The sequence below is a fragment of the Melozone crissalis genome, unplaced genomic scaffold (genome assembly GCF_028551555.1).
Source record: "Melozone crissalis strain CALT ecotype California unplaced genomic scaffold, PUWL_Pcris_2 ptg000056l_1, whole genome shotgun sequence".
Classification (NCBI taxonomy): Eukaryota; Metazoa; Chordata; class Aves; order Passeriformes; family Passerellidae; genus Melozone; species Melozone crissalis.
In genome coordinates, this window is record NW_026535834.1 from 4,931,470 (window position 1) to 4,956,628 (window position 25,159).

General features: G+C 46.4%; 1 protein-coding gene across 1 annotated transcript in view; it reads right to left on the bottom strand.

The window, feature by feature from the left end:
* The window catches only part of PRKCH (protein kinase C eta), a 113,178-nt gene that overhangs the window by 51,622 nt on the left and 36,397 nt on the right, over positions 1-25,159 (bottom strand). Inside the window, exons 3-9 of the mRNA XM_054286683.1 lie at positions 15,068-15,218; positions 14,232-14,266; positions 13,207-13,295; positions 11,487-11,616; positions 10,491-10,618; positions 8,221-8,364; positions 7,320-7,493 (exon numbers count right to left, since the gene is read on the bottom strand). Of these exons, the coding sequence (XP_054142658.1) occupies positions 7,320-7,493; positions 8,221-8,364; positions 10,491-10,618; positions 11,487-11,616; positions 13,207-13,295; positions 14,232-14,266; positions 15,068-15,218 (851 nt within the window). The remainder of the gene's footprint in view (positions 1-7,319; positions 7,494-8,220; positions 8,365-10,490; positions 10,619-11,486; positions 11,617-13,206; positions 13,296-14,231; positions 14,267-15,067; positions 15,219-25,159) is intronic.

Sequence of the window (25,159 nt, forward strand, 5' to 3'; positions counted from 1 at the left end):
GACATTACCTGTTAATCAAAGATTTAAAGGTCATCTGCACCCCTCAGCTGGCTGCTGCCATCTTGGTGTCTCAGGAGAGAATAGCCCTGTAAATACCATGCCTTTTTTACAGCCCTCAGCTCAAAAAGGCTACTGAAATTGGTCTTTTCAGTTCAGAGTGATCAACCTGCAACAGCCCTTCCCATTTTACAAAATACTGAGCTCTGCAATATCTGCTGGCTCAGGCAGGGCTAGGCAAGGCTAGAGACCTCTACAAGCTCAGCCAAAGGTCTTCACAAAAATTAAGAGTGCCAAAACACCCAAAAGCCACTTGGAAACAGCTTGCTGTGAGGATTTGCGAGTCACCTTCTCACCTTAAATATCACCTGTAAATCAATATGGATTCAAAGAGACTGAAAGCTAAAGCACCAGTGGCTCACACCTCAGTTAGTTACCTCTTCTCTGAGCTTAGATTGCCTTTGTTTTGTTCTTCCCCTTCCTCCTCAATACTGACTGGCACTTGCTTGTTCAGGGCTGCTTGAGAGCTGCTTCCATTATGATCTCTTTTTAAGCCTCAAGTTGAGGCTTAAAAAGAGATCATAATTTTGATTTTAAGGACAAAAACCATTAGTTTCACATACTGTGGCTAACCATAGGCAACATATTTGGGTTACCCTTGCAGTGAGCTTGATGATTTTGTCCAAGCTACAAAGTCTCTCCCTTAAGCCAGTGCAGATGGAGACAGGCATTTCTATCAGCTTCATGAAAATTCAAATATCCAAAGCCCCTCAGCCATGTGGGGTCAGCAAGTTACACTGGGGGCTACGACAGGACGATGGCAGCTGACCCTTCCAAGCCTGCAGCTCATGTTTTCACCTCAGCTCTCACTGCCCCAGTGTGCATCCCGAGCGTGGACATCCAGCAAAGTTCACAGATTAGAGTCACAAATGTCAGTCTGATCTTGTTTCACCTCCTGCCTGCAAAAAAACCCCTGGCCTCAAATGTTCCTGCAGCAAAGTGACCACTGCAAGGTGGCACTGCAGATGGCAGAAAAAGCAGAGATTTTCTGAGCAGGTTGCACAGGCCTTGATGTCAGATTTACTGACAACTGGAACCAGAGTGCCAGCAAAGACATCAGGGGGTTTTGGTGATGCGGACACTGTCAAACCACAGGAAGATGCACTTTCAACCAGCCTGGCTTTATTCTGTGCTAAACAAGAGCCAGAGGAAAGCAGAAACTGGCTGTCCCTGCTATGGTCACAAAGCCAACATGAGGGCACAGAGCTGCAGGATCTGCATTGGGGAGTGAAGGGAGAGATAGGAAATTCCCCTGTCCCTCCCTGTCCAAAAACCAACCTGCCACCCCAGGTAAAGAACAACTGCAGCTCCTTCCAGCCTGACTTGCAGAGCCTTCCAGCAGTGTGGCTTGGGGCTAAGACAGGTGCCAAGTCTCAAGAATAAGAGAAAAAGTCTCAATGCCTGCAGAAAAGCATCCAAGAAGTGCATTTATCTGTCATGTGAATGCACACATGGAGCTGTGCCTCCACAACGTGCCACAGAGGGAATGCAGGGGGTTCAGAGCCTGGGAGTGCATCAAAGCCATCCCCTCTGCTCCCAAAGGGCTCCCTCCCAGAGCTTTTCAAAGAGAACATCAAAGAGGCCTCACTGCTTCCTGAACGCCCACCAGCACACTCCAAGGTCTGTGTCAGGGCACTTGTTCATCTCCCAGAGCCCCAGGAAAGCTCTCACTGCCTCTCCAGCCTCCCTCATTCTCCACCACACCGGGCTCTGCCCTGTGCTCTGCCCATCTGGTGATGCTGGAGTGGCTGGTGGACAAGCAGGCTGATGCTGGAGGTCCCCCAGGGGGATCCACGACTGAGAACTCCCCCGGACATGAAAGGGCACTTAGATCTCCCTTGTGGCACCTGGGGGCAAAGGGTGGGTGAGTTGCCACCTCTCAGTGCCAGCACTTCGAGGCCCTCACTTAAAAATGATGCTCCTGTTGAGGGCTCCAGATCAGCTCTAGCACTTCTAGGAGGTGAAATACAGGCTCATATCTCTAAGCCCTTGACAAGGTGATCACACTGACTCTGGCAGAACTGCCTGAGTGCCCCAAGAGCCAGTGGAGATGTGGAGAAGCCTCCCCTTTCCATGCTGAGAGCATGCCATGAGCCCTTAGCCAGAAATGGGGACAAAAAGCTGTGTGCCAAACAGCAGCTGCCCTTGTAAAATGGGAGCAGTTCCACGACTGTGCTGTCCTGGAGTTCCAGGCCAGGCCTGCCTGGCTTGAAGAGCACCCCTGCTCATCATTATCTTGAAGGACTCTCGTTATAGAAAATCACAGCCTGCTGCCAAGTGCTCCTGTCTCACTATTTTTGGAACAACAGGGGCAGGCTCTGAGCCTCAGCAACTGTCAGCAGAGCCAGAGGGAAAGCAAATCCATATAATGATCAGGCTGGCTGATGGGGACAGTGCTGGGAACAGCATTGCCTGGGGGACAGTCCCCTGGAAGGACCCTTTGGTCATGAGAAAAGGGATAAGGGCAATAAACCTAAAACCAGAAGCTATTCAACACTATTGGCATGGGAAGCTGATCTCCCCCAGCCCTCTTCATTCTCATGCATATGAGTGGAGACAAAAGGATTTAAAAGCAAACCACCTGTGCAGGAAGGATGGCTCCTAAACCCCAAAGACAGGAACTGCTTACTGCAAACTGATTTTAATTAAAACATTCCAGGATTCACATTCCCCAGGATTATATTACTGACTTAGCTATTTATACCTATAGCCTCTTTCACCCCTCCTAGGACAGTATTGTTGAGGTGTTGGATGACACCAGGGTCAGGTAAAAGGAAACAAACACTTTTTGGTGCTTGTCACCCCCAATGATGGATCCACGATTATCCACAGGTCCCAGCACCTGTCAGCAACTCACAGATTACTGGAGCAGAAGCATAATCCTCTCTGGCACTAAAGAATTATCCTAAGGCCCTAGAAAAAGCAGAGGTAAATGGCAAAAGAGAGGTGGAAAGCTCCCAGGGCAAAGCCTTCAATTAAAAAAAATTAAAATAAAAAAAACCCAGAGAGGTGGTGAGCAGGAAAGACCTCCTATAGATGCAGCTGAAGCAGGATTTAAACCCCCCCCCCCTGCACTGGAGCATCTGGACTCCCTCCTTGTCTTTCATAGGAAAGGAATCCAGAGGTGCAGGTCCAAAACTGCCCAGGCCAGTGCTGGGCACACAGATGGCTCCATCCAGCCTCTGCCAGCACTCTGAGCTGCTGATATTTCATCCTTAAGCTCTGAAAACTGTGACCTACAGCAGGCAGGGACAGCCCTTGCAGCTCCTACCACCTAGTGGCTGCAGGATTCAGCCCCGATGGAGTGAGGAGGTGCCTGGAGCCCACCCTGGGCAAATAAAGCTGCCCCTGCTGGAGGGCATCCCTGAGGCTGCAGCTGAGACTGGGGCAGGCTCACACTGAGCACAGGGGCAGCACAAGAGAACAGAAAACCTTTCTGGAAACCATCAGTGGCTAATGTAAGCTCAGAAAAACCTCAGCCAGCTCTAAAATAGGCAAGCAGAAAAAGCAGCAGTATAGATGAGCTCAGGTAAGGCATTGCTGTTTCAGGTACTTGTGCCTGCTCAGCTAATCGTGGAATCACAGAATGGTTTGGGTAGGAAGGGATGTTAAAGATTATTTAATTACAACCCTCCTCTCCTGTACAGGGACACCTTTCACTAGATCAGGTTGTTCAGAGTTTCATCCAGCCTGGCCTTGGACACTTCCAGGGATGGGGCACCCCTGGAACAATGCTGCATTCCTGGCACCACACAACATCACACCCTGCTGCACAGACATGCCCAGGCTGCTAAAGTCACCCCCAGGCTGCTTAAGCCAGGGGAAGGTTTTGCTGCTTTGGGTGGGATTTTTACAAGAAGAAAATTCTGTTTCTTTTTCTTCTTGTAAAAGAAACAGAATTCAAGAGGCTCTGGATCCAGTCAAATTCTCAGATCCTGTGAGTGCTCTGTCCTCAAACAGCAGCAGCATCTCAGGCACTTCCAAGAGCCTTCCTTTGGAGTTTCCATGATTTCCTCTTGAACTGGGATGGGGGAGGCTGTAACTGGACACCCCTGTGTCAGGTGCAGCCTCACCAGTGCCAGGCAGAATGGATAATGACTCTTCCAAGCTCCTGAAGCAGGCTGGTCCATAATTTAGCCCACATTCCATAGAGCTGCACTGCTGGCTCAGGCTGAACCTGGCACTTACCATCAGCCCTGTCTGCCTTCCAGCTGGGCTGCTCCTCTGCCAGTCAGTCCCAGCTTGTCCTGATCTTATGGGATCAGGCTTTGACTTGGTCTTGACAAATGGTAAGGGGCCTCAAAGTGGCCAGTTCTTGAAAAATTCCCAAAGGCAGGCCCTGTAGGTCATTATGTATCCAGGATCTCCATGGCAGACTGGAGTTGTGGGTTTTTTTTTTATAACATGAACCATCAATATCACATTTTAAGTGTCTGGGCTGTAACTGTGATACATGTGATGTGGTTTCCATGTAATTGCAAGCCGGGTATTTGTGCTACCATGCTCCCAAATCCATAAATTTTTAAATATGGCTGCAGGATGACATTTTGAATAAGTGGTTGCTCTTTTCATAACTATAATGTTTTTTATATATAGATATCTTTTTCTGCCAAGGTCTTGCTAAGGGATATCCCCATGCCATACAAGCAATTAACAGAAACCCCAAGTTTGTATCAGCCTGGTTAAGCCTTCCTGGAAGGATGTGACCAGTGAATACCCTGCTGTAGCAATAGTTTCTCTGCTATAGCAAAGGGGTTTAATTGTGCTTTCATAAGCAATTTAAACCTGGTTATTCTGGACTGAAGTTGGTGTCACTGAGTGCAGACCATGAGCAAAAGATATCATGAACCACCTAAATTTGAAATCTGCATTTTTTGGGTAAAAAATACTTCCCTTTTCTGTGTTGTTTATCAGCAGAGGGGAAGTGGGATTCAAGTGAAAGAGGAACCCAGGAAAGACTGGAAATAGCAGGGTCCTGCTACACAAGCACCACCCCTTTGGCACCATTTCAAGGAGTGACCAGCTCTGTGTTCAGGGCACCAAGGGCCGAGGGGTTCTTCCCTCTGCTCCTCTGATGACAAGCTGGTCCAGAAACTCCTGTTCCAGACTGCTCTTCTGCTTAGCAACCTCCTTTTAATTTCCAGTCTAACTGTACCCATGGCCAGTCTAGACTCATTTAATCTCAACCAGCATCTTGACAGCTTTGCTTCCCTCCTCAGTGCTTGACGTCTGCAGACATCAATCAGATCCTCTTTTTGCTTTCAATTTGCTAGTCTAAACAGGCTGAGTTCTCCCCTTTTCTTCCTCTTCGCAAAAGACTCTGCAATTACTCCAGCAGCCCAGAAGAGCCTGCCTGCACCCACAGCAGACTGTGTTCAGGTTTTCTGAATGTGACAAACAGTTGCTCACACAGACCTTGAATCCTCTCTGAATTCACAAGAAGCACTCTGCACAGCCCAGGAGCACACTTGCTGCTCTCACATTCACACTGCAAATTTAGTAAGCAAATTCAGTAAGTAATGGCTTTCCTGCTATTTCAGGAAAGCCATTGCAAGTTGAAATATCACAAAATAAAAGTTTCTTTGGTTACTAGTGACAACAATGAGCTTTAAGTTTCATTTCTGCTATACAGCACAGCTGCTCTGTGAACCATGTGAGCTGTGCATTAAATAAAACCCAGCACAAACCACTCATTTCTATCAGATGAGTCTACCCAAAGGCTCCACCCTAAATGAGCACAGTTCTTCACCTCCATAGCTGGCTGTTGCATCACCCCAGTGAAAAGAGAAATGGGTGGGTGGCTGAATATATTTGTCTGCTCTTTTTTTGGTTTTTTTCAAGGTATTTTGGGTTTATGTAGGAGGAGCAAAGCTGCAATTAAAAGGGCAAGTTTCTCCTACCTTCTGTAAGAGGAAAACAAGCTCCACTGCCCTTTAGCTAAGAACAAAATGCAAGTGGAAAGGAGCCCAGGCAGTTTTGAAGAGCTACACTGCATGAAATGCTTTGGTCCTAATAACAGCTTAGCTGAGGGATTCCCAAATTCACCTTGCCATACATGGTTGTGGCCACTGCCTCCATCTCAGCCACCACCCACACCAGCAAGAGGCTCCCAGCACCAGCACACACCAGCTGAGGCTCCCAGCACCAGCACACACCAGCTGAGGCTCCCAGCCAGGCACTCAGCCCATGTCCTGTCCTCCACTCAGGTACACAGGACACAGGGGACAGCAATGCTGCCATCTGTCTGCCCTACACAAAAAGCAACACCAACCATACACGGATCTGACTCAGTGTCCACCCCTGCCAGGTAGACCCTTCCAGTAACCCCTAAAGGAGCTTTTGTTCAGTTCTGAGCAGTCTACAAAGGCTGGCAGACACCAGAGGCTACCTCCAGTTCCAAGTGCCAATCTTAAAGTTTGCAGAAAACTCAATGCAAATACAGCCTTGTTAAAAATTCAGGCAGCAACAGAGCAGAGCCTGAGATCCCAGAGCAACCAGAGGATACTGCAGGTGTGCAGACATTTGCACTTGGAAACGTTCAATGGCACAGAGATGTTTCTAGGGAAGACACAAAGAAAGGCTTTGTGCCTTACCAGTTTGTTAGGGAGCTCAGAAAAGGCCAGCATTTTGTTTGCCAAATGCCCAGCAGATGTCAGAGGTGCAATACAGCACAGTGCTCTGTTCATCCTTGTCATGGATATATTTTATGAAAAATTCTCTTGCTAGGATTTTTCTCCTGAGAAGCTGAGAGGCCTCAGAAATGAAATGTAAACATTGATTATCTGCTGCTGTGGAATACAACAGGTGCATCTGTGATTGGTCTCATGTGGTTGTTTTTAATTAATGGCCAATCACAGGCCAGCTGTCTCAGACTCTCTGGTCAGTCATAAGATTCTATTATCATTCCATTCCATTCTATTCCTTTCCTTTCCAGCTTTCTGATGAAATCCTTTCTATTTCTTTAGTATAGTTTTTAGTATATAATTTTCTTTTAACATAATATATATATATATCATAAAATAATAAATCAGCTTTCTGAAACATGGAGTCAAGATTCTCATCTCTTCCCATGTCGGGGTTGCCTGCAAATTCCACATTTGGTGACCCTGAGTGAGGAGCATTGCCACACATCCTCGAGCAGAGAGGTTTCTCCTGGGTCTGAGGTGGACATTGGTAACAGGCCAGGGGCCAAACGCAGAGTAAGGTTTCTCATGGCAGCCAGTGCCAGGAGGAAGGCTGGCCACTGCCTGGGCTGTACTTACAGGAGTCTGGAAGCAGCAGTAGAGCTTGGTGAGGAAGGGGTGGTTCCTGGATAAGGAGAGGATGCGTTTCTCAATCATGGTGCACTCAACGTCGTCATCCTGGAGAATGACATCCTTCTTCAGCACCTTCACTGCATACAGCTCCCCACTCTCTTTTATCTTGGCAAGCATCACCTAAAACCAAAACCAGGGGTGAATGTCAAGTGTCTGAGCAGCACAGAGCCTCTCACACCTTCCCAGGCTGGAAATGTCACCCATCTCACAACCAGGCTTGTGGACCAAAGTGAGTCAGCCTGTCAGCATGGGCATCAGTGTACAATCAATGACACACACCATGCCTGCAGCAGGCTGCTCTGGACAGACTGCCCACATGCGGCTCCTGTCTGGCACAGGGCTGCCTGGCTGAAGGTCACCCACTGTGCCAGCACAAACTGCCTGAGCAGGGCCTTTCATTCCACCTCCCTCCTCAGTTATAAAACTCAAACACACTCTTCCACATCATCTTCCTGGCAAAGCAGAGAAACAAAACCACGTTTGAAACCACTGCCTTGTTGCCTTTAAAGGAAAAAAGTCTTTACATGCTCCAAGAAATGCTGCCCAAATGGGTGTTAACACACACTTGCAGCTCCTGGTATAGGCCCTGGCATGCAGATGTTCCTTCAGGTGCTAACTTCTTTTTTGTGATATCCAGCTCTTCACTTTGCTGTCAGCTTTCTTTCTCTTCCCTTCTCTCCCAGCTCTCTGTAATCAACTTTGTTGCACAAAGCAAGTACCACTTAGTACTTGCTCTGGAGTACCACTGGACAGCCTGTGCACCATGTTATGAAATCATTTCAGCTGCCTTGGGGCTTCTTAAATAAGGAATGTGGTTTCTCACCAAATAGCCAGGAATAACTCTCACCTTTCCAAAGCTCCCCTTTCCCAACACACGAAGGAAGGTTAAGTCTTTGATCCCAAGTCTGCTTGCTGACATTTCAGTAATGGTGTTGCCATCCTTCAGGCTGCCTTTTCCCTGATGTTTCAATGTAGATCTGGAAACCAGTTTCTGTGGAAGAAAGCAAAGAACTGTCAAGTCTGCAGAGGAATTGTACTTCTGCTTCAGAGGTTCTCACAGGCAGTCAATCCACCAACCAGGGTATTTGGGGCCTTTCCAGGGGCACTTTATGGCTGCAGAGACAGAAAGTTGTGTTGGTAGAATCACACAGCTGCCACATGTGACCAGCCAAACTCAGCACTGCTCAGGGCTGTGCTGACATCTCAACAGCAGCTCCTCACATGGCATTTGGGGCTGTAAACCCACTGCCCAGCACAGCCCAGATAATCACAGAATATGCTGAGTTTGGAAGGGAAGGATCATCAAGTCCAGCTCCAGGCCCTGCACAGGACCATCCCCAAGACTCAAGAGGCAAGGTTGATTCTCTCCATCCTTACTCTCCACAAAAAAATAAAGAGAATGAGTGGGAAAATCCAAGTCTTCTATCTATCAGCAAAGTAAGGAGGACTGCAAAATTTCTGCAATAGGCAAAGTGCTGTGGAGATTTAGAACCCTAGCAGATCTCATCTGAATTTCTTATGTTTCTACTTGATTTTAAGACTCTCACTCAAAGCCCAGCTCAGTGGGACCCCAACTTCAAAACATGTCTCTTTTCCACATTTGGGCTGCTGGCTTGCTCCACCGCTCCAAATTTGATGGAAAGCTGTTCATTCCCATGCCAGCAGCGAGGTGCTGCATATTCAGGAGTTGTACCAGTATCAGCTCACACTTCCGGAGCTCTTAATTTTGAAGTCAGAAAGATCAAGCCAACCTCCAGTGCCCTCTGCTCGCAGCTCTCCAGGTGTGCATGCGCATACAAACGAGCACTTCTGTTCAGTTTATTGGTCTGGACAAAGTCACAGGGACTTCGTGAGCTCCATCTTGTGACTACTTTGGTGTACAGCAAAGTTCCTTCTGCACTGGAGACTCATCACCATGGGCAAAGAACCAAGGGCAGTCACAGAAACACAGAGAGGTTTGTGTTGGAGATCATTCAGTTCCAAATCCCTGCCATGGGCAGGGACACCTTCCACCAGACCAGGGTGCTCAGAACCCCATCCAACCTGACTGTGAACACTTCCAGGGATTGGGCATCCACAGCTGCTCTGGGCAACCTGTGGCAGGGCCTGACCAGGCTCACAGCAAAGAATTTCTTCCTAATTTATTGTCTAAACCCACCCTCATTCAGCTTAAGCCATTCAGGGTTGTCCTTAGAGCACAGTCTGAGCATTTTCCTAGATTCTCTATGTCATGAATAACAAGCAGAGATCATTAAACACCAAACACAGATTTGTTGTTGTTGTTTTCATCTCCTTTTGATGTGCAGATGATGCAAACAAGTGTTAACAAGTGATTTTTGCAGAATGGAGAAGGGAGTATGGGATTTCCCTCTAACTCCCAGGATAACTGTTCCCCAAACTGCTACAGGGGGAAGAGCAGGATAAGAGTTTGCTACAAACCAACTGAAATCAAAAGGGGCAGCGAAGTCCAATGAGCCTGCTAGGCTGATACAGCCTGATGTGGTTTATCAGCATAGCTGGCCAATTGTATCCAAAGACTTACCACATCTGGAAATTATGGTTTGGGTTTTAATCTTATTTTTTTGTTGTTGTGTTGACAGGGACCACAGATTTTTGGCCAGGGATGTCATGAAGAGTGAAATGGTATCCCCAAAATCACACAGAAGAAGTAACAAAGCTGGGGAAGGAACTAAGCTTCTTCTTGAACTCTTTTGCTCTATCACAAGCCATGCATGCAGATAGCATTTGCACTTGCAGTAAAAAAAAAAAAATGCATGGCATGAATCATATTGATCACTAATTAGTCATAAATCATACTAATCACTAATTAGTCAGGGGGTCTTATTCTCCTCTCATTTGTGATAAGCAGATGAAAGAGTGTTGAAGAGTCACAGCACTGTGAAACATAAGCACATTGCAAAGCAACACTTATAGAATAAAACCTGGATGTCAGACATCCATTTTCCAGGGGAGGCCTTTGCCACAAGCCACAGACCTGCTCCTGCAGTCCCCCACCCAACATTACCTGTCCTATGGGAAGCCTCTGCCCCCTCCTACACCCATAAAAGACTCAGTTGCAAATGCTTTAAATAGAGAAGGGAAAAAAGAAATACTCACTGAATTTGGGGAAATGCTTCCTGGCTGCAGACCCATGCAGGCCAAGGTTTTGGCAAGCTCTGCTGAGTTCACCCCACAGTTTGGAGCAACGTTTGCTTGGCATCGGATGTGGACGTTCATTTTACAGACTGACAGGGGCAATGGAAAGTAAGAGCAAAGGAACAATTAAAATAACTTGGAGGGGTTTGCTGCTGACAAACAATTTACTAATTCTGCTTCAGGAAATACACCCATCTGGGCCTACCCTTCCAGATTTACTAGAGGGATGTTTGTCACTGATCTAAATAGAAGCAAAATTAGGACTCTTACAAGAGAATAAACTCTTGAAAACTAGGAACAGACCCCAAACTCTCCAAGCAGGATGCCATTATTGCCTAAGGCTTTTCATAAGCACATATTTTTGAGGTGCATAACTACCATTGCAGCTATGTCTGTAAGTACAATTAATACTTATAATGCCACAGAATTTGCAACAAACATCCCCTGCATTTTCCTGCATCTAATTTTAAAGGCAGTGTTCAGTGGGAAACAAAAATAATTCTTTCTCTAACTCATGGGCACACACACACCCTCTTGTGGGAGATGAAGGCAAGGATTTTACAAGCTGGATCACTGAAACAAAAACTTAACACCAGAACATGCTTAGTCATCAATTAATAGGCAGGGTAGTCAGCCTAAAGCAATGACCTTTTTTCCCCCTCAGATGCCTTTTCACTGCCTTATCTCATTAGCTGAGGAAAAACCTTCAGGTAGAGGGAAAATACAAATGCAGGAAGCAGAATACTTTTAATAATGCAAGTGAAACAAAGTGCAAAGGGGAGTCCTTCGGGCAGGCAGAGATGATAAAGGAGATCAGCCTTTTTTCAAACTCTTACAGAGATAAATATTCATCACTCAGCTTTCTCCTGAAGGTTGCACAAACCAAGCCCACACAGTGCATCAGGAGTCTAAAAATAAATCAATTTTGTGAAGAGGCAACAGAGAGAAGCTGCTCACTTTTACACTGCAGACCCTGTCGCAGGATCCCCCAGAGCAAGGAGCCACAGTGGTCACAGAACGTTGGGACTTTGTAGTTGTGGATGCCAAATTTATGAGGAATGTTGATCCCAAACCTCTGTTCAGCCACCTGCAGCACCAAAAGGAAAGAACAGGTTTAAAATTCAAACCCATATTTGTAAGCTGGTGTTCATTTGTATACAGGCATTTAAGTGCAAATCTAAGAAAATAATTTCAAGTTAGAAAATATCCCAGTCCATCACCTCACTGAGGTTTACAGCAAGTGAATACTGAATTAACAGCCTCACCCGCTGTGAGCCAGCCCTGCTTTCCTTGCTGGCCAGGCCAGACTACCTGGCAAAGCAGATTTTAAAAGCAGGGCTCACTAGCTAATTTTAAATTCTTAAACACAAGTGAGAATTAGAATGCCTCAAAACAAACCAATCCCACTGCAGTGTGAGTTACAGCATTTTTTTAATCACACAGTTTCAAAATTATTGACTTGCATACTATGTGCAAAAACATGTAACTTTAGGTCAAACTGTTGATTTTATTAATTTTAATACAGAACTGCTTTCACAGCTCCTCCTAAAATTCTCATTCCTCCTTTTGCCCTCTTTGTAACTAACAGCCTTTCAGGCACACATTTCACTTTATCACTTGCACTCAATCCCCTTTTTAACCCTGTTCTTTTCCAATTGTGAATCATTCAGATCTCAAGGGCACCTTTAAAAAATGTTTCAATGGCTGAAGAAAGCAGTCCCCATTTAGCATATTCATCACTTTTGACTTTGTTTCTCAACATGCAGATCCTGGAAAGCTGAGGCGGAGCCCACAACTCTATTAAAGAAAAAGTCAGGGGTGTGACTGGAACAAGAAGTTCAAGGTGAGTGGTGCCTCCTCACTTCTGGCTTCTTTTAAAGTAGTTTAAATGTGTCATAAAACCTTTATAATCCCAAGAGAGGGGTGAGGACAGCCACTATTTAACCTGCACTCTACCCTTAGGCTTCTTAACTCATTTTCATCTGGCTTGTCAAGGGGTCATTTTAAGGAGTTCAGCTCAGCAGTTTGGAGGCAAGAAATAACAAAGGCAACTGCATGGCACAAAACACAGAGCTGCCTCGTGAATAAACAGATTTGATTTGATTTTTCCTCAGTTCTTGAACCATTTCCAGTTCCAGAAATGAGACACGCAATGCACAGGGCCGTGTTAGGTGGGGATGTTACTCCCATCCAACACAGCCAAAACCAGCAAGAAGGAAAACCTACAGAAACACAAGTTATGCAAGGATTCTTTATTACAATGTATTTCACACAGCAAAGGTGTGGAGCAACAACTAAATGAGCCCTTCAGGCAATCAGAAAAGAAAAAAGAGGCAAAACAAAGACCAGTGGTTGGCCAGAGAAATCCACATTAAGAACTGGACACCAGATTCTCATTGCACCACAGTTAATCATGCAAGAAAATTACCAAGGAAAACACTGGACTTGCTACTTATTGATGTCTTCCAGTGAAGATATCCTGACTTCTTAAACCATGTGCTAGTCCAAGCAGTTAATGGCATTGACAGAACAACAGGATGACATTGCATGGCTTTTAAGCAGGTCCCTATCACTCTTTCCCACTTTTAAACCCATGAATAAAGACAACATGAAGTTTAGGACAACCCCAGCAACCCAGACAAAGTGTGATGACCCGAAATAACCAACAGGACTTTACCTTGACATCGTTCTTGCTGGCATTGTTTTGGCACGTGCAAGCTGTGACAATGAGGTGATGGCAGCGCTTGTGTACAACACAGGTGCACACTGAAATAAAAGAGGCACACTGAAAAGAGCCCTTGGAAGACTCAGAACACATCAATCCACCAGCTGGGCTCCTTAAGGCTCAGCTGCATCATCAGCACACAGTACAGATGTGAAAAATAATTGGTGGCTTGGAATTTACAACAGATGTGGAGATGTATCTTCAACCCACGGCAACAAAAATTCTGCACTGGATTATTCACACAGTCTAGAAAACAGTTGCTTATATCAAATATGGGTGATGAACACAAAAACAACTATGTAGCTTCTAAAATACTCAAAAATGCTGTTGAAATAATTATCCAGGTAAGAGCGTTTCACACAGCAATATCCATTTTGTTTACATTTACATACATTCCTTTCACAGGACACCAGTGCCCTATTATACTGCCCAGGAACAGACTGTGTTAGGCTATTCTGAATGACCATGAAGCAGGCAGTTCTGGGAAAAAGGGAAAGGCAAAATAAAGGGAAAGGCAGAACAATAATTAAATGCAAACAAGCACCACATCTCCACACCCAGTCAACCAAACCATGCATTCAGGCAGAAGTGCTCTGCCAGCCCATGAAGTCACAAACTCCCAAATTTTAATTTGTTGAAGGGAGAGAAAGGAGGGTGGCCATTCCAGCAGGGTACTTTGTGTCCCAATACCAGCTGAGCACTGCCCTGAAGGGATCCTGGGTGTCTCAAGCCCAGCTGGGTGTTGCACGTAGCAACTGAGTGGACCTGCAAAGGGTGAAACAGCACCCAGACATGCAGGTGTTTGCAGGAATGTCAGTGGCAAACAGACAGGGGCTCAAAAGCACAGATCTGGCTGCCTGGGGAGGAAGAGGAGAGAGAGAGAGGGAGAGACTCCAGAGCAGCTCACAGCTGCATGGGAAAGCACTCCCAAAGCAGCACATCCCACACACACACCACACAGGAACAGAGGACCTTACCTTGGCACTGGTATCCCTGCTTCCCAAACACGCCCCTGGCCAAGAGAAAACAGACACAATTCAATGGGAAGGATGGTCATCTTGCAGATTGTTTACAGAGGGCAGAGCCCCAGAAATGCAGGAGGATCCCAAATTATCAGATCCCATGGCAGAGCTGCTCAGCAGCAGTGGTGCAATCCAGCACAGGGGTGTGAGAGCACAGGAAGGCACTGCACAGGCAGGGCTCACAGGGCAGGCTGTCAACATGCCTGTATTCCCCATATTCCCCCTCACTCTCATTTCTCAGATACCTCACTTCATTACAACACACGCCACACATATTACACTGATCCCAGCAGCCCACACCCTGTTATTATTTCTCCCACTCGATGTTCTTTTGAGGCATATCTACGTTTTTCTCCTTGCTCTGCCTACTCCTCCACGTGCATCACTTCACACCTCTCTGATGGCTTTTCTGTTCTCAGGAATTTTCTCTAAACTTTCAAGCAACTGGCTTTTTTCCTCAGTGCAATCTCAACACTCCACTCCAGTGAGTCGGGTCTTTCTTCATGTTGCTTCATACTTTTTTACCCTTGAAATAAGGGGAATAATCTGTGGTTACAAGGGAGGGACACTGCCACATCCCCACATCAAGCCAGTTTGTTTCCAGCATCTAAGATACACAACACCTCTGGCCTCTCAGCAGCACAAATGTACCCTCCCAAACCCGATGGCCAAAGGGATCACATCAGAGGCCCTGGGTAAAGTCCTAAGTGACATCCAGGACTGGGGGTGCCTTGCCCCCAGAACACAAAGGACTGGGCAGCCCTGTGCCAGGGTGTTAGGGCTGCTCTTACCAGATGAACTCCCTGCAGTGAGAGCAGTAGGTGGGCTGTCTCAGGTAGGTGGCCATGAACTTGTGCCCGTTGACCTGGTGCACCCGCCTGCGCATCGCCCGCTGCCGCTTCCGAGTCAGGTTCTTGAAGATCCGGTCCCTCTGCAGGGTCCCTGTGCAGGGGGAGGAGGAGAAAAGAGGACAACAAAACATTGAGGGCATCACACACAGTTCTTGCTTCTGGTTTTGCTAGAGCATTCAGTTTGGGCCCTCAGGCTAAGGAGGATGTGGGCCCAGAGGTGGCCATGGAGATGATGGCAGGGCTGGAGCCCCTCTGCTGTGAAGCCAGGCTGGAAGAGCTGGGACTGTTCAGCCTGGAGAAGAGATGGCTCTGGAGAGACCTTAGAGCTCCTTCCAGTGCCTGAAGGGGGCTACAAGAGAGCTGGAGAGGCCATGGAATGACAGGACAAGGGGGAATGGCTTCACACTGAAAGACAGCAGGTTTAGATTGGATGTTTTGAAGAAATTAATGACTGTGAGGGAGGTGAGGCCCTGGCAGAGGTTGCTCACAGGAGCTGTGGCTGCCCCATCCCTGGAAATGTTCCAGGCCAGGCTGGATGGGGCTTGGAGAAACATGGTCTGGTGGAAGGTCTACCTGCCCATGGTAGGGGGTTGGAATTTGATTATATTTAAGGTCCTTCCAATACAAACCATTCTATGATTAACTGCTTTCAAAAGCCACAATTACATCCCTGGTTTAGAAGTCAGGGGACTGTGGTCTAGAACAAGGGTGGCAGCTGGAGCAGGTACAGAACTTAACTGCAATGTCCCTTTTAGCTCAAAATTGTATTTTTCATCTAGAAATATCTGCCTTTTCCTATTTTCCCCTCACTCCTCTCCCATGTTGAGGCAGGCCAGTAACCTATTAACTCACAAGATGTAATTCCAGAAGCTCAAGGCTAATGAGTTGTCATAACTCACAGCTTTTTGGGCAATAACTCCTGAAAACAAGACTACACACAACCAACTTACCACCACCACGCTTGCTGAGTGAAAGCAGTGCCTTTCTTTGAGATCAGTGTTCATCCACCTTTGGTAATCTCATGCTACATTTCTCTATCACTATTTGCAGCATTTTTACATACTTCCAGTACTTCCTGTGTTAGTAAAAAAAAAACAGGCTGCTTTCTCAATGATGGCTAGTTGTTTGATATGTGCCACACTCAGCTTCCTTTAAAGGGTTCATTTTCCAAAGGTTAGGTAATATTTGATAGTTCTAGAAAGCAGGGATCTAGGAACTGCTGGCATTCACATCTGAATTGTCCCAAAATATAATTTAATTTTAGAACAGAGTAGACTATTTTAGTTAAAAGGGACTTACAATAATCATCCAGTCCAACTGTCTGACAACACCAGAATGGACCAAAAGTTTATGTACTTTAAGAGCACTGCTGAAACAGTTCTTAAATATGACAGGCTGTGGGCACTCACTACCTGTCTATGAAGCCTTTTTCCATGTCTGAATCATCTCTTATCAAAAAATGTTTCCTCATGTCCAGCCCAAACTCCTCTGGCACAATTTAATAACACAATTAAATTATCTATCAATATAATCTAATCTTTTTACTGAGTTTAGTTCAACCACATAACAATTTCCTAGCAAAGCTCAATTTACACAAAACAAGTGTCTCTCAAAGGGCATGAACTGAGCTCTAGACCAAGACAGCCATTCCCATTTTGGGAGCAGCTGTCCAAACTGCATATCCCAGCCAGCTGGTCTCAGGGATCCTCACACAGACCTGGGCAGACTCAGCTGAGCTTCCCACATCAAAGCCTCATCTGGGGCACACTTGCCTCAGAAGAAAGAAATTAAATTTGTAGTTTTCAAGTTAGTTAATTTGCAAAGTAAAGGCTCTGAAAACAAGGGCATTTTTGGGGGGGAGAACAGACCAGAGCCTGACAGAGGTGACTGTACAACAATGTTCTGTACTCAGGAGTCTTGTTTTGAGTGTGGACTGGATGCAAGAGCAAAGCCAGCTCCTGCCAAACCCTCTGCATGGATATAATTCCACAGGAATGGACAGGTCTGTGAGCTCCCAGAGCAGGGGATTAGCAGCAGGACCCAAACACAGCTGTCACCCTCCCACTTATCTTGCCACAAAAAGGGGGCAGAGCAATCCCCTGCTTTCAACTGGCTTTGCTGATTAACCACTGGGGGGAGAGGGGTGCGGGAAATAGAGGAAAAGCTTCAACCTGATCAAGGCCTGAAATGCAGGAATCCCACATCACAGGCATATTTCCTGGTCCTCTTTGTAGGAGTCAAGATAAGGGAAACCATGCTGTCAGTACTGAGCCCAGCCACTTCAAGGGGCTGTGAGCCACAAGATGTATTCCTCTTGGTACCCTTGCTACAGTTTTAGAAGCAAAGCCAGCCATAAAGCCCACGGGTTTTCTGCCGAGTTCTCCCAGCCATTTGTGCACATGTCCCTTCCACAGGCCCTGATGGAAACCTCCCACCCAATGGCATCACTGTGACACAGAGCATGGTTTGACTTTGGGACAGCTTGCATTTATTTTTTAAAATGGAACTGCATGTTATAAATTAGGATTTTCCCATTTCAACACCCCAAGAAAAAGCATGTGGTAAAGCTGATCCAAGCATTTAACAGAAACCTGCTTTCTCCAGTGCAGAGCTCCAAGCAGCTGGGCACAGACTGGCTCAGAAGTGTCTGCCTTTGTGGGGAAGTGCTTAAACATGTGTTTAATTCCCTCTGAGGTCAACAGGACTCAGGGGACCACAGGAATTACCAGACTGGATCAGAACATTGGTCCATCTAGCTCAGCATCCTCTGTCAATGGGCAACCAGAAACACATGACAGCAAGCTGGAGGAACTCTGCAGGTGGGAGATAATTTGCCTCTTTCCCACGCACGAGATGTCATTTTGATCTCCAGAAGTGAGATCTGATTTGTGGAGGTTTAATATTCCTCTGAAACATTCAACCATCATTGCACAAGTTCAGCTGCCTTGTTATCTACCACAGGAAACAAGCCCAAGAAGAACCTCAAGAGGTCAACCAAAAGGTTCTCTAAAAGAAAGATGAAGAGACTCTGCTTTGCTGAGCCTGAGCCTCCTGCAACTTCATGTGAGAATAAAAAAAAATAAAAATATTTATAGTATTACAGAATGTGCCCAACTTCAAACTGAAGAGATCATCACTTTGATCTAGGTTCAGGCAAACACATAATTGTTTTTCCTGGATTAGGGCCAAACACCTCAACTGGCAAAGTGTCCTGTATGGGTGTTCAGCATGCAGAGGAGAACTTCTGAGGCATGGAAAGGGAAGCACAGGGCTTGAGTGGGTGGTGAGCACCTGAGTAAATCACCCAAACAAGCAATCCAGTTACCAGCCTGCTCCATGCCAGCTGCTCCATTAGAAGCCCAACAGCTAATGCCCTTTAAGCCCCTTTTTAGCAGGGTTTAAAAGAGTACGTTCCCAATTTAGCTCCTACACTTTCTGGTTTTTTTATGGTTCCCATCAAGAAGTAGCATGGGGTAATCACCTCCCTGGAGCGCTCCCATGCAGTACAGACCAGACATGGCAAGAGGAAACCAATCCTTGGCATCAGAAATAGGGGACAGTTGATGACAGCCTGCAAAGCCACCCATGGGACACCGCTGCGCATCCCTGTGGTTTGCCCAGCTTCACACAGACTGCAACTTTGAAACAGTTCACAAAGCCCAAAAAATTACAGGCACTTGCTTTTTCCTGGGCTACAGAGGAAGTCTCCATGCTGCCTGCACTGGTGGATCACATCCAGGGCCAGCCTGAAGTCTTCTCCCTAGAGCTGTACTTGGTTCCATCCTCCATTCTCCAGACACCCAGACCCCACAGCAGAACAGTTCCATCTTGCAGACCTGCTTGCCATTAATGCACATGCCACAAGTTGGGGCATTTTCTTTACTAAAAGCTAACTCGTATTTAAAACACTCCCCAAATTTCACACTTTCTCCCACTACTTGGCTGTCAGACCCTGCTGATACTGCACATCTTTCAGGTGATCCTCACATCCATGCTTATGCTCACCTCAATTTACAATATAACAAAGCTGAGCATCACTGAGCAGGGTTTAGGAAGGCCTGGATTATTTTCACATGCCATCAACTCTTTTGGGCACTCTTCTTCCTATTTCCTGGTGATGGCTCAAGTGAAAAGGAGAGGGAGAGCCCAGCACAACCTCAGCCATACCCTGAGCCCAGGTGTAGCTGCAGGAGACCATCCATCACATGATTCTGTGGATCTACATATACAACCACATCCCACAGTATAAATCTCTGTCTCAGGGCTTGGGTGCTCATGCATCCCACACACCACACCATGGAGCTGGCAAGTTCATCCCTCCAACAAGCTGCAAGTGATTTTGAAATGGTGAAACATATGGCTACCAAAACCTCCTTCCTCCCAACCAGCAGGATGGCAGCTCCTCAGCTCACACCCAGCACATCTGTTCAGCAGGTCCCAGTGCCACTGGGTGAGAGGCTGTGGGCAGAAATCATCCATCAATACAGCACTGGAGCCTGCTAATGGAAAGGCCGAGAGAATTGGGATTGCTCAGCCTGGAGGAGGCTCTGGGGTGACTTTAATGCAGCCTTCCAGTAGCTGAAGGGAGCCCACCAGGAATCTGAAGAGAGACTCTTTGCAAGGGTATGTAGTGCTAGACAAGGGGGAACAGATCCAAACTGAAAGAGAATAGATTTAGATGAGTTATTAAGAAGAAATTCTTCCCTGTGAGTGTGGTGATGCCCTGGCACAGGTTACCCAGAGAAGCTGTAGCTGCCCCATCCCTGGCAGTGCTCCAGGCCAGGCTGGATGGGGTTTGCAGCAGCCTGCTCTAGTGCAAAGCGACCCTGCCCATAGAAGAGGGTTGGAATGAGGTGATCTTTTAAGGTGTCTTCCAACTCAAACCAGTTTGTGATTCTGTGACAAGGAGCCCCTCATGCCTCCCACTCTTGGTGTCAGAGGATACAGAGATGTTGTCTTATATATCAAGAGTTCTATTATCATTATAGTGCAAGGATTCCAGATCACCAGAGTTTCACACCTCCTCACTGTTTCTCATAGGCATCTCCTCTAAGCACTGACTGTTCCTGGCCCTTACAGCAGCCATCTGACTGCAGATCCCACCAATCCACTCTTTTATACCACTGTTCTTATTGGCTACAGGTGTGGCCTGTTAACATCAGGCCTGCTCCTAATCTTTAGTAATTGGTTCAGCTGCAACTCTTTTAGGGGATAAGATTACATTCTGTAGCACCTTCATTCACCCATACTGTATCCCCCTACACAGAGAAGTTTTCCCAGCTCATGTTTTGCATTCTGGCCAGTTTCCTATAGGATACATATTTTCATTCTGGACACAGAGATTGTTTTACAAAACAAAGCCATTCTAGACAATTAAAAAAAAACAGACTTTTAAAAGCCTCTAACCTCTGGTAAAGCAACAACCACCATGAACAGTTCAAATGTCCAAATACTGCTATAAAAGCAGACAAATAATTGCTCAGTGAAGGGAGGTTCCACATCCGTGGTTCAAATGGGACATCTGTAACTATGGGGTATCCACTGTGCCTGCCTATCTGCAAACCTTAACTACAAACTCCAACACTAAAAGCCTCTTCCCCTTTCCTCCTCTGCACTCACACCGAACATGTGTTTATGGCAGTGGAAATTATACATGCAGCGGGAGAGGAGAATAAATAACCCACCAAGTCAGCTGAGGACAAAGGCAAGCACCAGCACAGCCTCACCCACCCCGCAGCCTCCATCCCCAGCCCACCTGGCCCCTGAGCTTCCTGGGCAGAGATCCCTCCTTTCCCCCTGCCCAGTTTGTATTCCAGGGGTTATGTCAGGCAAATCCTTACAGTGGGGTAAAACTACAGCAGGGAAACAAGAGGAAGGGCTGCAGGATGAAGTGGTGTGTTTGGAACTGTTTGACTCAAGGTCTCATCTGCTGGAAGTAAATCTCACCGTGGTGTTATCACCACTGCTGTAACAGCAGCACAGCAAAGGTCAGCCAGGTACCTCCTCACACATGACAGCTCCTAGTGCTACCCTCCCATATGCACCATGGCATTTTAATTTGGAAGAAATAAAGATATTTTAAAAAATAATGTAAAAGCCTTAAATCAACCATGTTAATAGGCAAAAACTTAATTAAGCCTTTTTTTATCAGTACCAGAAGCAGTATCCACATTTTCCTCCCCCAGGAGCACTGCAGGCAAGCCCCCCTTGCACTGAGTGACACACTAGCACAGAGCAAAGACCAACCACTGATTTTACTGGAGTATAAAAATCAAGATAGGAGATTAAGAGATCCCTCACTTCTTACAAGCACTCAGCACTGAAAAACAACCCCAGATCATGCTAAATGCTCATCCAGCTGATGCCCTAACAGTGAGTAGTAGTGGATGTTTTAGGAAAAGAATACATAAATCAGATCAAGTAAATGAATTCACCCCCTACACCCTCCAGCCATGAGTATGTAGGTGTTCTCTCAATATTTACCTAACAGTGGGCTTCCTCACATCTACTGAATATAAACTGAGGCTAAACCAATATGTTTATTTTTCTGGCTGGAAAACATGTAAGTTATGACAAAAATCCCTTACTAAGGTTTTGCATCTTTTAAACGGGAGCTTTATCACCATAATCCTGTGGATGGTCAAAACCACAAGAAGCTTTGCTAATTAAAATGCTGTAAACACAGACAATTGAAGAAGCCTGACCCTGAAAAGGGAAAAGGATTTAAACATCCTATTCTGTTTCCCTAACATTAGTCCTGCAGAGTGAAAGCCTTTTTTTTTTTTTTTTTAACTACAAAGCTTTTCTTCGGTTCTCCTCAAAAGTTAAGTTGGATACACAAATCAGCCAGGTGGAGAACAGCCACCTCCACAAAGAGGTGACCACATGGGGTTTCTCTCCCAGCAGCAGTGGATGCTTCTGCTGCTTTTGCCAGTCTGTGCATAACCCAGTCTCTGCACTCTGGCTCCAGCCCCAGGAGAGGCTCCTTGCAAAGCAAACATGTGGCACATCAAACACAGGCTGGGACCTATGTTTGATCCAGCTGCTGTTTTGCCCTCTGAAACTGGATAAAGTTTTGTGTGAAGATCAGAGAAAGAGACAGCTAGGGCTGGCACAATTTGCTGACTTCCAGGACTTCACAGAAAAGCCCATGTTAAGGGCAGCTCATCTTTTGAGATGCCAACCTGTTAATACTGTCTGAAAGAAGGAACAACGATGCTCTGAATACAAAAAAAGTTTTCCCCACTCAAGAGTATGAAACAGCACTATCAGCAGTCTTGGAAATGCAAACATGCAATCATCCCTGCATCCAATCACACAGAACTGTGCACTGGAGGCAAGACCTCTGTTTCTTGTCCAAGCGCTGAAGCAGGGCAGATCCATCTTCCTTGTTTTCTTGCCAGATCCAGGACACAAATTCATCTCAGCTCTCAGTGATAACAGCATTTGAGGAGTGAAGGATGATGCTTCAGTGTGGCAGCAGTGAGAACAGGATCAGTGAGGTTCACACAACAATATTGGTGAGCATGACAAAAAGCACACCACAGGCTTATCTCTAGAATTACACAAGGATGCCAAAGCTCTGGTGGTACCAGTAGCTAAGACAGAAGAGCAACTTTTGGGGGGCTCAGTTTTCTTCAGCCTCTTGGACTTGGCTGTGGCAGCACAGGGAGAGCAGGACAGCCCTGCAGCTCTCCCTGTGTGTGGCTGCTGGGAGCATCCTCATCCTCAGGAGGGGAGAGGGCTGCAAAGCCAAGGGTGCAGCCCAGAGCTGGGGCTGAGGCAGGAATGGCTGCTTTTTATCTGTTTGCATAACTTCTGTGAGAACATGAGAGCAGGAAGAAGGCAGCTTGAGAACCTCTAAAACAAGTATTTTTCTGCCTCTTCAAGTCTCCCAACCAGTTATGAACACCATACAGGTTATTTTGCATAGAGTTTTAATCCCAACTGCCACACAGGTTTTCAGACATGCACAGAGCAGCTTTTCCACATTTGTTATTACATTATTTTTCTTGGAAAAGTTTTTTTTTCCCCCCTAAGAAAAGTTGGTTTTAGACATTTGCTTGCAGATGTTGACAGCTGTGAAGCAAGGCACCACAATATGTTGCACGATGCTGAAACATGTCAATGGAAAAGCCTTTCCACTCATTTCTATAGTGAGTAACCTTTCCATTCCATCTCTGCAAGTTTTTGCATTCATTTGCAAAACCTCAGGATATATCTGTTTGCCAGAGAAACCGGGCTTGGGCAATGATGGCAAAGAACCATCTCAGCTTGCACAGAGAGGAGACTCCAGGAGAAAAGGATTTTATTTAGAATTCAGAGGAGGGATTTGAGGGAGACAAGAGAAACCCGAGCACTGAACTGAGGCAGTCAGAGCCCCAGACTGGCACTGAGACCAGAATGCCACCTTGTATCTGTCCCTTACCCAGCAAAACACAATTTCAAAAAGCAAAATAAATCAGTCTGGTTGTATCCCAGACAGGTGCTTCCCTCTGGCTGTAGCAGAAGCAGAATCTAAAAGTCACCCCAACCTCACTGTTCCCTCCTGCCACCTCAGACCTACCTGCATCCAGCTGCTCCATAACCCACTCCTGTCACACTGACCTACATAAGAACAGCCAAAAAAACCCCAATAAAACCCAAAACGCTTCTCACTGCATGGCTCATTAGAGCCTTAAACTGATTCCTCTCCCTCCTCCCCTCACAATTACAATCATTACTATTTCCTTGGGCTTAGGCAAGCAAATTTCCTTTGTAAGACCTCCTGTTGGTCCTTCCCACTTACTAAACTCCAGAGAAAAACATTGAGATGAGATTTACTAGGGGAGGAAAACATTTTAATACATTATTCATTAAAAGCAACTTTGATCTTTGTCATGATTAATTCATGTGCCAGGAGCCCTCTGATTTAGAGGATCTCAAACCACGCTGGCTGCAGAAGTAGCAGGAACAGAGCGACAGCGTTTATAAGTCAGAGCTCCCATCACTTGTGCAAAATCCTGCAGAAAAGCAGAATTGGTGGCAGGGAGATCCTGAACCCCCCTGCTCCTGCTGCCACAGGCACCAGCAGCTCACAGGCTGTGGGTGATTCCACAGCAGGGATCACAACTCCCTCCTGGGAGGCCCTGCCCTCACAGGGAAGCACCAGAGCCAAGTCAAACCTATTTTTAACCAAGTGCAGCTTAAAGCTGTTTTTAAAGTGGATGCTCTGGGGACATCCCCCTTTTGGGGCAGCTTCAGAAGTTGGCTGCTTTGGTATTGAAATAAAGGTGTTCACACAATGTCTGACAATCAACTAAATCTGCTGAAAACTCACATTTTTATGTCCAGGCAGTGTAGTTTGCTAGAGACACAGGTCTAACATCAACCTCAAAAGAAGGAAGAGCAGGAGAACACTATTTACAGAACACAAAACACACAAAGCAACCAGGATGAACAGAAAGCCAGTTGAGATGGGAATATCAAGCAGCTTGTGTTCAGAGGGCCCAAAGTTTTGCAGCATCTCCACAAATAAGTAACCATTACTCAACACAGCAGCCATCCCTGGGATGAAATCTCAAACCTTCCTCACCAAGGGCACTGCACTTTTCTCCACGAGAAAGCAAACCGGATCCCAAAGCACAACTGGAATCTAGTCAGGAGCAAAGTACCTGGGAAAGCTAATTCAACAGGACAAGTTAAACATTCCCCTTCTTCTGCCACTGGGGCCTCTGACTGCTGTCATGAGAGGCCTCAGCTTTTCCCCTGGAGCTGCACTGGCCCTGGGCTGGCTGGGCAGGATGATCAACCCCTGAATCACCACCCTGGATTCTCCTGGTGGACTGCTCACCCCACAGCTGAGGAGCCCAAGTGGTCCAGCAACAAACTGAGCTCTGATCCCACAGCTGACCCAGGCACTTTGGAGATTTCCATGTGGCAGCTTGCCAATGAGGCCTCTAATTTCCACAGCCTTAAAAAGCAGGTTGTTTACCATGCTGCTCTCCCACGCAGGTTCCCACACACCATGGGCTGAGTAAGACACTGCCACAG